Here is a 13164-nt window from a genome sequence, read left to right as displayed (position 1 = left end):
ACCAGTGAAGCAGTACTTACTGTGGTGTTGGCAAGGCTTTACTCAGAATTCATTTTACAAAGACAGTAATCATGGCTGTGATTTCTGTTTGGCTCTTATGGAATATAAATTGCCAAGCTGTCTTCTGACAAGTATAGGTTTTGTTCCCTCCACCCCAAGTAATTTGGTTCCATCAACCCAGCGAATTAATCTTGTATAGTTTTGCCTTCTGATGAAATGCAGTAACAAATAAGATTGCTTCAACATACCACGACTATTTTAAATGTATCCACCAGTTCAAATCAGGAGGTGGATCTTACATTGTATTCCCGGAGTAGCTTTGGATTTGTTAGTATTTGTATAGCAGCACAGGTATGCAAAGTTCCCTGTAGATGAGAAAAAGCATGTTGCTTACTAATATGTACTGAGTTTCACTGAATATAGTAACTTTGGGTTTAAGCTCACATGTTCAGGTCAGTGTGGAAACTCCAGTAAAATTACTTTTTTTTTTTTTCCAAATTCTAGCTTTTGACACTTTATGCTTATGGCATTTTTTAGGCCTGTAACATGATGTACATTTGGAAAATGTGCAGGGCCAGATTTCCATACAAGATAATTAATTTTAAGTACCTCATTCTCCAAAGGGGGGTGGGTGCATGTCTTAAAAGCAATCACATCTTTTGAGGTACTGAATAATTTCAGCATCCCGTTCTGGTTTCAAAACAATGTAGGGATATAGTTTTAGCATCAGAAATAGTTTCTCTAGAAGGGTATGAGTGATTTTTGGTTTAAATACAAATGTACTTCCAGCCCAAACAACAGCACCGCATTTGTAATTTATCAGTGCCTAAAACCAAGAGCCTTGCCAGCTTGGTGAGGTAGCATGCATGAGATCAGGGACAGAGTTTTTTCTCTGTAGGACACCAGGACTGGAAACCTACAGAGGTAGCTTACGCAAATGCTGGGTGGGAAAAGGGAGCTGAAGAGCACTGATTGCTCAGAGGAAATTCAGTTCTGTCCAAGGAGCAAGGTGACTGTTCAGAAATACCCTGTCCCACACTGCACAGCTCCTGACAGCTTTGGCTGCCTTGCAGCTCCCATTTAGCCAGGACTCAGACTAGCATTTTGACGGAAACTGTGTTTCACCCACGCCACCTGAGTGGTAGTTTGGGGTCTGTCTCAGCTCTGGGTTTCTTTATGGGTCTCCAGGGAGGGAAACAGTGGCGATGTCACAGGCTGACTGAAGCTTGAGGTTTGCATACAGAGAAAGTGTGATCAGCCAAGTACATTTTAGTGCACAAATAGTTTTTTCTGGGGTAAGTTGTCATCCCTCTCAACGATTCCTTGCACAGAAGTTGTTTATACCTTTATTTGCCTTTGCTGGCTTTCTCTAACTTTTCTAACTCACTGCATCCTTTCTGAAGCAAATGACCAGATGGTCAGAGCTTATGTTATTCTAAGGACATAATAGGATACATCAGAAAAATTAGTACCTAAGTTCTTGCAATACGCAACAGCAAATCAGCTATAATTAGTACAAAAGCTGCTACTGTATGTCTCTCCGTTGTGGCAACAAAAGCATCCGTTGATGCTTTGTCATCACTCCTTTCTGCCAGTTTGAGGAAGAAGGATGAGCTCAGGAATGGTGTGGGGCCAGCCAAAGCACATCTTCATTTCAGCTCCCCATGTTGCCTGTCTGGGAGGTGCACCAGCAGATCCAGAGCAGGCTTTCTGGAAGCCTCATGAGCTGGAGATCTAGAGGCTGTGAGATCTGAAGGTCAGAGTCTTTGAGGCTCTGCATCTTCTAAGCAAGAAACTGTTCAATGCAAATCAGTGTAACTGCTGAGTTCTGTGGGTTTGCATAGACCAGCCCCACCTGACAGTATGGTCAAAGGTGTGAAGGAAAATTTATCTCCAGGCTTTTACCTTCCTCTGCGTGTTGTATCAAAGTGCCTTTGTCAGTGCAGAAGTAAGTATTCTTCATTAAAAGAGAGCTTTGCATGACAATTATGTAATAGTTTTTGTTTGCTTTCCTAATTGGAGAACATTTTGAAAGAGCAATAAAACACAATTTGTTCCCTCTTTCCAAAAGGAAACATTTCCTTTTGGAAGGAAGGAGGGAGTATATTTGCATTATAATGAACAAATTCTTATGAGCGCATAGATCAGTGTTGACATAAAGAGTGAGTGAAATGAGATGTTCTTATATTGTGCCTTCCCCTCCCATTCCGTTCCCTCTCACACTCATTTGCCTGTGCATGTGGCTGCTACTGAGCAAGGCAGTGGCTGTGCTCATAGTCATGACAGTAATACACCATAACTCAGGTAACAAAAAATCCTGTGGAAAGAATCATTCTGCATCAGGGCTGCCTCATACACCTAAACCCTTTCCCCAGCACGTACAGGCAATGAAGGCATGTGCAGTTTACTACTGCGCCTCCTTGCTAGTTGGTTTTTATTCTTCTCTATTGGTTTTGTCATTTCATAGTACTGTCGGGATACTGGCATGGACTGGCCGGATAAGAGTGCTGTGAGTTTGCTTCAGGCATATGACTTACCTAGCAAAGTATTTAGAAAAACACTGGGGAGGGTGTGAGGGGGTGAGTTAGACATGGAAGCTGTTGTCTCAGTTATCAGTCTGTCCTGCCCTTACTTTCTGGATGTGAACTGCTGTTGTCTAAATCTTTTCTCCTTCCTGACCCTCTCTCTTTGTAAGGACTGGGTTCATTATTGAGTTTGAGAAGCTGAAAGTGACATTAACCCCCTGCCCAGCTGTTGTGGTGTCAGGGCTCCAGGCGAAATGGCATTTGTTTGGCTCCTACAGAAGTCATCCCAGAGACTGCCTGGAGAGTCTGGCTGCAAGTGAAATCCATATGCAATGCTTCTGTCAGCAAAGAATTGCTGGAAGAGTTTATAATAAATATTCACATCTGCTCCTTTGGACACTCTAATCCATCCTACAGATCTTTGCTGTGTCAGGCTTTGTTCTAGATGAAGAAGCCGGGTAGTTATAAAGGTTTGCAAATAGGGCATATTTATCATGGTTAGTTCTACTTTCTAGTTCCCTTTCTTGCACAAATATCCATGACCATGCTAAGCATAACTTGTGATTAAATATTCTCAGCACATTTGTAAGATCTTTTTGGCTGTGTGTTTCCTTGGATAAATGGAGAAAAGGGCAGTTGTTTACTTCCCAGGCTGCCAAATGAAATCATCAGATCTCAATGAGCAGAGCAGAGAACATAATTGTTAAGAATTGCTTTGAATGGAGGGACAATATATTCCCTGGATATATTCCCCGTACATCACATAGGCACACCCAAGGCCCTACGGCTTGCGCATTATTCAAACTGGGACAAATTCCTCCATACTAACTTCTGTTGGCAATATGTTCCCATTGGGTACTTGGTGAATAATCTGAATGACTAAAAATAGCAAATAACTTCAGTTTTTCATAATATTAAAAAAAATTATGACATCTGTGCCAGATTGACTTTGTCAAAGTCAGTACTAATTATTCCTCTGCTGGCTATGACTTTGCTTTCAGAGAGAAAATCCTGATACATAAAAGGAGCTGTAATCATTTGGAGGGTATACTGGACTTGCTCCTAATAGGAAAAGGTGTTTGACCAAGATGAGGACTGGCAGTGCAATGATCCCATTGTTGGGAGGCCCACATCAGCCTTGAAATGAATGTATTGATCCTCTTTTTTTATTTATTTATTTTTGTACCTGAAACTCATGATTCCTATAGTTAATTTCTAAAAGGAGAGAATCTTTAGCTGGTGGCTGGGCAAGTAAAAGGTGCTTCAAACATATCACTTACCAGCTTTTATTTAAGCAGGAAGATAATAAACTTATGAGCTCATTCTGCCTCCTTGAGTGATGGGGTTCGGAACTAGATGATCTTAAGGTCCTTTCCAACCCTAACCATTCTATAATTCTATGAAAACTGAGTCTCTTTGGTTCATAAATAAACACATGGGCACTCCGTAGAAACTTTTGCAGCTTTTAATTTTTTTCTACTGTTAGCCCGAATTCTATATTAACAGTTTTATTAGCATCGTTTTCCTTAAGGGTGTAAGGGAACAAGGCACTCAGTTCAGCTAGATTGAATCGTAGAGTCAGAATCAACCAGGTGAGAAAAGACCTTTAAGATTATCAAGTCCAACCAGATACCTGACATCCTTGACACCTGGTTGAAAACCCACATTAAAGATGTCCCTGCTCATTGCAGTGAGGTTGAACTAGATGACCTTGGAAGGTCCCTTCCAACCCAACCATTCTATGATTCTATGATCTTCATTTCTTACAGACCTGTACAAGAAAAGCAGTGTTAAGAGCACAGTCTGAAGCTGATACCTCCAAGTATCTGAACAGCATCTACTTCTCTTGTGCTCAGTCTCTGGGTCAGAATCTGGCCCTGAATAATTGTATCCAAATACAAGGAAAATAGCTGTGCTCCTAATGAGTAGCATGCTGGGGTTTCCAGATTCACTTAATCACTCCAAAATCCAATTTCATCATTATTGATCTGACCAACTCTCCGATAATTTATCTCAGACAACAGGAGCGTGCATGGACATCTTTAAAACGACGATCTCAAAGCTCCCAGCGCTGCTGTCTTGCTTTGCCTTTGCAAACCTCTGTAACTTTCCCCTCAATTTCAGGTCAGGTCGTGGCTCTGGCGAGCAGCGATGGATCCGTCAAGGTTCTGCAAGTTGCATCTGGGCAGCAATCCAGCCTGCGGGGCCACAGTGGTGAAGTGCACAGCGTTGGTTTCCATCACCGGGCAAAGCTGCTGCTCTCCGGGGGTGCCGACGGTAAGGTTTGTCTCTGGAAATGAGGACCAGCACGCTGCTGAACCTAACCTTAATCTCAGGGGAAAAAAACGGTTTGACAAGAGAGCAGTGAGGGCTTAGTAAATTGTTTTCATAGTTAATGTGTGCAGTGGGAATAACAGCCCGAAAGGAGTATTATTCTGTATTTTATCCAAATAAAAACCCCAATTTCTCCCTCTTTTTGTTGACACTCTTGTTTTTTCCGAACATCAAGACTCTCTCTTGGTCCTTCCTGGAGAAACAGCTTTACAATGACGCCTAATGACAGAGCAGCCGAACTGCAAGGAGATTGATTCTTAATGTAGCACCACACGCGACACCAGAGCCGGGCGCCCCTTCCGCGGTGCCAGCCACGGGGAAGATGTGAAGTTTTAATCATGCAGACAGGGCGGGGGTGCGGCGCTCCCCCCGCAGCACAAGCTCCGGACGCCGGCAGCAGCGAGCAGGACTTGGGGCGAGCGGCGGCGGGGAGCGGCGGAAACACCGCCGCCCGCCCGCGGGCACAGCGGCCATGGCGCGCCCGCGGGCCTGAGCGCTCCGCAGACGGATTTATTTATGTTTCTCCCCCACTCTTCCCTCTTTTTTTCCCCTTCTTTTCCTACCACACTTATAATTCATTTCAATAATAAGAGGCGGGAGCGCGGAGCGGCGCGGTCCGCAGCGGGCATGCCCGGCCCCCGGCCCGGGAAGTCCCCGCAGGGGAGCGGGGGCTGCCCGCCCGCCGGCCGCGGGGCTCCACCGCCCTCCCTCCGCCGCCTGCCCACAGCATAACCAGCCCCCTTTCCCCCCCTCCCTCCATCGCCGTGGCAAATCTTGGAGCGCAAGAGATCCGCTGGGCATAGGGAGGGAATATATAGATGTATATGGGTTTTTTTTTTTCTCTTCTCCCCCACCCCACCGGTCCTCCCCCCTCTCCACGACCTGAGGAAATCCAGCCCAAGTTCGCCGCGATGACTGTGCTGCTGGCATCGGGGTTTCTCCGCGGCATCCCAGCCTCTGGACCGCCTCGCCGCTGCTCGCTTTGAATCTTGAACACTGGGTTAAAGCTTAATTCTCATGTTGTGGTTGCTGGGCTGCTGCTTTCCCGTGTTTTGCGATGGGAGGTGGAGGAAAAGGGCTTGTCCGTGAGTCAACACTGAAAATGTGATTAGGACGAACTGCTTTTACTAATCTATTTCTAACCTTTTAGTCCATGTTGGCCTGTGACCCCTTTCAGCTTTCAGATCGAGCCTGATTAGGTAAGTGTAAATTATTCACTTGGGGTGAGGGAAGGCGGGTGGAAATGTTTTACTCAGAGACTTGCCTACAATGCTGGCCTCTCTCATGATGAGAAATGATAAGAAAGTTCAGCTGTAAACTCATTCCGAGCTGAGCAGCGTTTGTTTACTTGTTGAAATCTGCCTGTGCAAGACGTCTGCAGTCTGTCTGACGTCCAGGATCGCTGCTGAGCAGAGCCCTTGCGAGTTGCTGTGGGACAGCTCAGATGCTGTAGCAAAATATAGTGGTCTTATTTATGATCTTTGGAGAACTTTTTTTTATATGTGGTGTATATATGATTTGCAGAGCTTCCTCATCAAAACTTCAACAGATTCTCTCAATTGTTTCACATTTCCCAAGACATGAATTACTTCATTTGCTTCAGCCTTTTTTTTTTTTCCTTCTGAATGCCCCCCAGTCTGCAATGTTGCAGCCTACCTGTAGCATTTAAGTGGGTGGGATACTCAGCTCTGGAGATGATACATAAAGCAGCTACATCTGCATGAAACACTTGATTCCCAGACAGCATGTTGCAATATTGCTGATAGTAGTAACAGGGTGCATAATCCTGGTGATGGAAACATAGCTAGTACTTCAATTAAGAAGATATCTTTTAAATTTGATAAAGCTTGTGTAATATCCGGTGTCTCCCTCTGTTGTGGCTTTGGAAAAACTGCTTTGTCAACAGGATCCCTTAGCTGCTTCTTTGGGATTAAACCTTCCTCCTGCTGCTGCTGCCTTTTTGCTTCCGTTAAGGGAGAATTAATTGCTGAACATCTGCAGTCCACCAAAAAATCCTAATACATAAAAAGATCTCCCAGAAGGGTGGAGGGGGAGTATGTGTTTGCCTGTGTGTGTGTAGTTTAATGCATGTTTGTATATACTGTGTGTAACTGCGTGTGCACACTATGGGAACGGAGCAACAGAAGGAATGCCACACTTCCAACTGGTCCATTTTTGGTCTGTGCCAGGAGCTACCTCCAGTGTTCCTTAATCTACATAGTGCTAGTATTTCATCTCATGTAAAAGTTTCCTGTAATACCTTGCCCAGCTAGCTCTCTTAGGAGAGGTCAGAAACCATTTTGCTACTGGGGCATCCCTGGCTGCTGGGTGTGCAGGCAGGACAGTGCATTGGTGGCAGTGAGGTGGCACCATGGGCAGCCATCAGTGCACACACAACGCACGTGCTGAGCCTTTGCCTGGAGATGACTCTCCCTCTGGGGCAGTGCAAAGCTTCTCTCCCACTCTGGGTCAGTCCTTGGCTCAACTGCTTCAGCAGAGCTCTCTAGGGTCAGACCATGCAGCATTGCTCCCAAAGTTTTACCAAGGCTCCGGCTTGATCAGGCAGACACATTTTAGCGGCTCCATGCATTGCACTTAACATCTTGCTCACTGCGTTTCTCTCTGGGAATGACATGCTGAATAATGGAGAAGGTGAATTACATTTTTGCTTCTGTTGGGATTATATATATGTACCTGCTGGAGGCTGGGCTGTGTTGATAGCCCAGGTAGTCCCTTTTCCTCTTCAGAAATGCTGTATATAAAATTCCGTGCTGTTCCACCACTCATCGACCAAGAATAACCCAGCACCATCTTTCGTACTGGGGACAGATCTACCTACAGATTATGCTTACCTCATTTTCAATTTAGGCTTTCCACTTCAATTTAATGAAGTGGGCAGTGCATCATACATAGCACAGAGGAACAGTAGCCACAACATGCTTAAACTTAGGTTGAAATCAGAGCTGCCTATCCCCCTAGAATTTCAAGCAGCTAGTTTAGTTTCTGGTGCATCAGAAAACTGAACTGAACAGTAAAAATGAGGTGATGCTGTGAGCCACCATTTCTATGAAGATATTTTGTGCGCATATGCTTAAAGGCACGTGTGTCTAATTTATGTATTCCATATTCTTTATTCTCTTTAACAACAATTGAGAGAGGCTTAATTTGAATGAAACAGTGTCGGTTATCTCTGTAGTTTGAAAGCACTGATGTATTCTTGGATGCTGGTTGAAACTATGGCCTTTATAAGTCATTATTCATTAGAATTTTGAGGGTTTTCTCACTTAAAAATATTTGTTTTCAGACCACAACACTGGTCTCCCTATGGAAGCAGCTGTTTCCATCTGGCATTGAGATCCCATGGAGCAGCTGAGGAGGGGGATGGCTCTTCATATCCATGATGCCTGGGTGCTTCTTTTTGTAATCCCTGCTTTGGTCACCCCAGCTGCCATCAATCACGAAGACTACCCTGCTGATGAAGGGGACCAGACCTCCAGCAATGACAATCTGATCTTTGATGACTACCGAGGGAAGGGCTGTGTGGATGACAGTGGCTTTGTGTACAAATTGGGAGAACGTTTTTTCCCGGGGCATTCCAACTGTCCCTGTGTCTGTACTGAGGATGGACCTGTTTGTGATCAACCAGAATGCCCTAAAATCCACCCAAAGTGTACAAAAGTGGAACACAATGGATGCTGTCCAGAATGCAAAGAAGTGAAAAACTTTTGTGAATATCATGGGAAAAATTACAAAATCTTGGAGGAATTTAAGGTATGAAACCCTTTCTTCAGTCTTTACTGTTAGTTTGCTCTAGGAATTGTATTTATTTCTGTTGGGGACTCTCAAAGGCACTCTGTTTGCTCACAGCTATTAATTAATGATAAAGCTGAAGTCCTTTTTAGCTGTGATGCAGGTCTGGCTAATATAAAAGCTGCCGCCTCTCCCTGTTACTTGCACTCACTGAGGGCTAATGGTCATCAGAAGCCCTCATGTGAAATGCCAGCCCTCTGAAGCTGCTATTCTGGACAACCTCCTTCTTTGCTCATAGTATGAATCAAGTTGGACTACCAATGAGGTCAATAACAGAGGTTATAAACCAGTACTGAGTGCTTTTTAAGAACCCTTTTCTAGTTTGGATAGCAAAATCTGATGGCATGGTACTGAGAGTTTGTTACTTAGAACTGTATGAGAATGCAAGTAAGTAGATCTCAAGCTATACTTAGTATTTTCAGTTCAACTGTGATAAGGCTGTCTAGAATGGCGGAGATGAATTCCTAGGCAGATGACCATATCAAGTAATGAGAAGTATGGGGTTTAATTGTAATGGTTCAGTTCCCATTAGGAAAGTTGTTAGGAAATCCTTCTGGAATATATCTTCAAAATAAGACCAGATTTTCAAAAACCCATTACCCTTTACACAACCTGCATCTCTCATTCTAATGAGTTTGATTGCATGTTTTCAATTCTCCTGAGGAAAATAGCATTTCACAATGAAGAATGGGGTCTTTAAAGGCAATAGGTATACACGGGTTTGTTCTCCCAGGTCACGTGGCTTTTAAGATTTGTGCCTTCTCCACAGTTAACAACAGCCTGTAACTTGTCATGGCTGTATGCCTGATCTCATTATGCACTTGCCAATTTGTTCTCTTTTCTGACAGTGAAAGTACTTCCACAGAGGTCTGTGTATTTCAAAAGCTCTTGGTGACATAGGTCTCAATTTCCTTTTTCCCAGATACAGTAATTTTCAATGAAGGTAGTATTAGTTCCTTCCCCTTTTGTCATGTATGGTTTATGTTCATCTTTTTCTGTCCATCTGTAGCTGCAGTTTCTCAGTATGGGCAAGACAGTTCAGTGTCATAGACACAAACCAAAACAAATATATGAGGAACATCTCCTTGAGCGCCATCCTGATCAACCTGTTCTCTGCTCTGCTGAGGAATTGAAGATGTTGATCTTGTGAAGTGCTTAAGTAACAGTTTCTTCTTGCCCTAGGGAGGTCTATCCCAGCTTCATCCCATGATCATGCTTCAGTGATTCGATTTTGAGTGCTGAGTTGTCAGGTGGTAAAGTATCCCACCTAGGTGCAATTCTGATATATGGTCAGGTTCTTAAATGAGAGTTATGAGGACTTTTTTTGGAGAGATTTTAGAAAGGAGAAATATATAAGGACCCTTTCCAGAGAGATTCCAGAGGGAAAATAATGAGATGGATCTTCTCATTGAAGTATCTTTTGCATGTGAATGAAGTACAAAAGTACTGATCACTTTTCCTGAAAGAAATAATTGCACTCTGATACTGGATTGAAGGGTAGAGAAACAGATCTTAGGGGAGAAAGGCTGTTAGGGAGAGTTAGAGCAATCTGGTTCATTGTTTGCTGTGTTCAAAGCCTGTGGGTTGAAAAGTGAAATTCCAGTATCTTCCGAGAAACACAGAGTAGATGGTGGCACACCACTCACACACTCACCACTCACACACACGGTAGCCATCAGTCCAGGCTGTGAGATTCTTCAGACTTAGCTTAGTTGACTGTCAAGCTTTTGACCTGGAAATGTATTTTCTGAGAGCTCAGTACCCTGTGGAGTAGGTCAGAAATGGTTTGGGTTGTTTTTTTGTTTTTAATCTATGTTTTTACATAGAATAAATAGTGAAATTCTTTTTTGCTTCTAAGTAGAGGGAGAGATTCAGGCAGTGAAGGATTACTGTGCATTTTCAGCAGTGTTTGAGGGGGAAAAAAGGAGGACGTCTGAACTATGACTTTATAAATCCTATGGGAAAGACAGAACTTCTAGATTCAAGAAACTGCTGCTATGAAGGGGAAATCTTTACTTCATTGAAGCATCCAATCATTTGACTGTTTACTTCACAGAACAAAGATTTTCACCTGCTGTCTCCGCAGATGACATTCTGGGCAGTTCACAGGTTTTACAGGCTCCAGGCTCTGCTCTTCCCTCATCCTGTTGAATTTATAAGGTCTGCAAACTTTCTCGAGTCCATTCCACACACACTGAAGTTGAAGAGGGGCTTGCTTCAGTCATTCTAACTCAAACCCAGACTGTTTTCAGTTAGAAGGGAGGCACTGTTTTATGTGGGCTTGTAATGCTTTCAACCACTTGATTTACTTTTTCTAATACATAGGTTCCAAATCGTCATCCACAGAATTGCTTGTCACTGCTTAGTTACAGCTGAAATGAGCCTCCATTTAAAAACCTTTTGCAAGTGTGAATCTGTGTGTGTGCTAGGACTTGTTCAGCCTGGAGAAAAGAAGGCTCTAGGGAGACCTTAGAGCAGCTCCCAGTGCTGCAAGAAACCTGGAGAATGGCTTTGAACAAGGACCTGTAGGGACAGGTCAAGGGGAATGGCTTTAACCTGCCAGAACAGGGGAGACTGAGATGAGCTCTTAGGCAGAAGCTCTTCCCTGTGAGGGTGCTGAGGCGCTGGCGCAGGGTGCCCAGAGAAGCTGTGGCTGCCCCATCCCTGGCAGTGTTCAAGGCCAGGTTGGACACAGGGGCTTGGAGCACCCTGCTCTAGTGGAAGGTATCCCTGCCTGTGGCAGGGGGTTAGAACTGGATGGGATTTAAGGTCCTTTCCAACACAAACCAGTCTGGGATTCTGTGACTGAAATTTCACCTGCCTGATGTTTCACAAATTAGGATTATTTTTTTTTTCCTTTTTTTTTTTTTTTCACTAGGCAATTTTCTTCCCTAAGGTATCAAAATCTGTGAGAGGTTTACATTTAGGAGAATTTTCATGTCTCGTTTCTAGATTTCTGCTTAGGTTTGCGGCGAGAAATTTAAATGCAATTTAATGTGTGTTTTTTCCTTAACATTGGCAGTAACTGTGAGTATGTCAGTGTACAGTAGTAGTTATAAAGGTCCATTTCTTGAATATTTAGCTTTCTTCTAGTAAACCGATCTTGTATCTTGGATTTGTTTTGACTCATAACAATCATAAGCGCAAAATACAAGCATAGCAACAAGCCATCTAGTTTAGACAGCTGTCTTAATATTTGTGCTTGTGCCCCTAAATCCTTATCAGGTGCAAATGAAATGCTGAAATGAAGTTCACTTGTAAATCTAAACCCATTAGTAGTTTTTCTTGTATACATCTGTAAAATCTTGTGTTCCTTACAGATGGTTTCATAGCTCTGCTATGGGTCCTGGGAAATCTTTGTAGGTTTGGGACCTCAGGTGCCCATACAGAGTGCCTTATCCCATTGGTTTGACTGGGATTTAATCCCAACTTCAGCTGAGGCTGTGGTTCCATGTAGAAACCCCTGCAGAAAAGGTCAGCATAGTCTCTGAGGTGAATCAAGATCTGACTCAAGTATGTCTAATATATAGAACAGTGTTCAGGATTTTGGTTCCTGTGGAGCAGTATGCCGGAGAAAGGAGAGGTCTGGTGACTTACACTGTCATCCGCCTATCTCTTTTCTATCTTTTTCCATTTCTCTCCTTGTCGACCTCAAATCTGGTCTCTTGCGTCTCCTCTGGTCCCTCTCAGAGGCAAAGACAGGGTGGTGCTTGGCTGTGGTGGCTGCAGGGAAGGTGTGGAGGATGCTGCAAGTCTCAGGCAGTCTCTCTGTTTTCTCCAGAGAGATCTGGCAGGGATTCTCAGGGTCACTTAGCAGCTTGCTTTTTCTCCCACACATCAGCCATGTTTTGATTTCAGTCGTGGCAGTTAAGGTCTGAGTCCCAAGTGCTCTGCACTCGCCTGTACTAGCAGAGATCTTTCAAGGAGGTTGTTAACCCTCCCCTTTCTTCCCAGAGAGAGAAGATAAGCAAATACCAACTCAAAGAGCAGCCCCAGGTATTGGAAGTCCACATGGTTGTGTTTTAAATGAATGTTCCCAGACAGCAGCTTATATAAACTTAAGGAGACAGTGTACCACCAGCGTGATGGATGTTCATTGGCAGCTTGTGGAGGAGAAGTGCAAATGTCAGTGAGACAACATTTTTCCTAAGTGCTGATTAGTTTTCACTCTCCTGCGTAACTTGCTGACAGAAAAGCACACACTTACCCACATTAGAGAAATGCAGTTTACAGAGTGGCTAAGAAGTATTCGTAGCCACAGTTAGAAGCCATTTGAAGAGGAGTCTTGGGTGACATGGCCTAGTGTGAGGTGTCCCTGCCCATGGCAGCTCCCTGCCATTTGAACTAGATGATCTTAAGGTCCTTTCCAGCCCTAACTATTCTATGATTCTATGATTAGGCTGTCAGTTGGAAAAGTCCATAATCACTTCCAAATTTCCCAGATCTCTCACCACCCAATATAGGCATATCCAGAGTAATCTTCTGTGGACCTATG

General features: G+C 43.8%; 2 protein-coding genes across 4 annotated transcripts in view; both read left to right on the top strand.

Moving 5' to 3' along the window:
- The window catches only part of SPAG16 (sperm associated antigen 16), a 432582-nt gene extending 427653 nt beyond the window's left edge, over positions 1 to 4929 (top strand). The window contains exon 17 of the mRNA XM_065669744.1: positions 4650 to 4929. Within this exon, the coding sequence (XP_065525816.1) occupies positions 4650 to 4825 (176 nt within the window). The 3' untranslated portion in view covers positions 4826 to 4929. The remainder of the gene's footprint in view (positions 1 to 4649) is intronic.
- A 205-nt stretch (positions 4930 to 5134) lies between these two features.
- Positions 5135 to 13164, top strand: part of VWC2L (von Willebrand factor C domain containing 2 like) — a 58498-nt gene continuing 50468 nt past the window's right edge. For all 3 annotated transcript variants that reach the window (XM_065669746.1, XM_065669748.1, XM_065669747.1), the window contains exons 1-2: positions 5135 to 6058; positions 8164 to 8630. In XM_065669746.1, coding sequence (XP_065525818.1) covers positions 8220 to 8630 — 411 coding nt within the window. In that variant the 5' untranslated portion in view covers positions 5135 to 6058; positions 8164 to 8219. The remainder of the gene's footprint in view (positions 6059 to 8163; positions 8631 to 13164) is intronic.

Source organism: Lathamus discolor, chromosome 3, assembly GCF_037157495.1.
Source record: "Lathamus discolor isolate bLatDis1 chromosome 3, bLatDis1.hap1, whole genome shotgun sequence".
Classification (NCBI taxonomy): Eukaryota; Metazoa; Chordata; class Aves; order Psittaciformes; family Psittacidae; genus Lathamus; species Lathamus discolor.
This window is presented reverse-complemented; position numbering and strand designations above follow the sequence as displayed.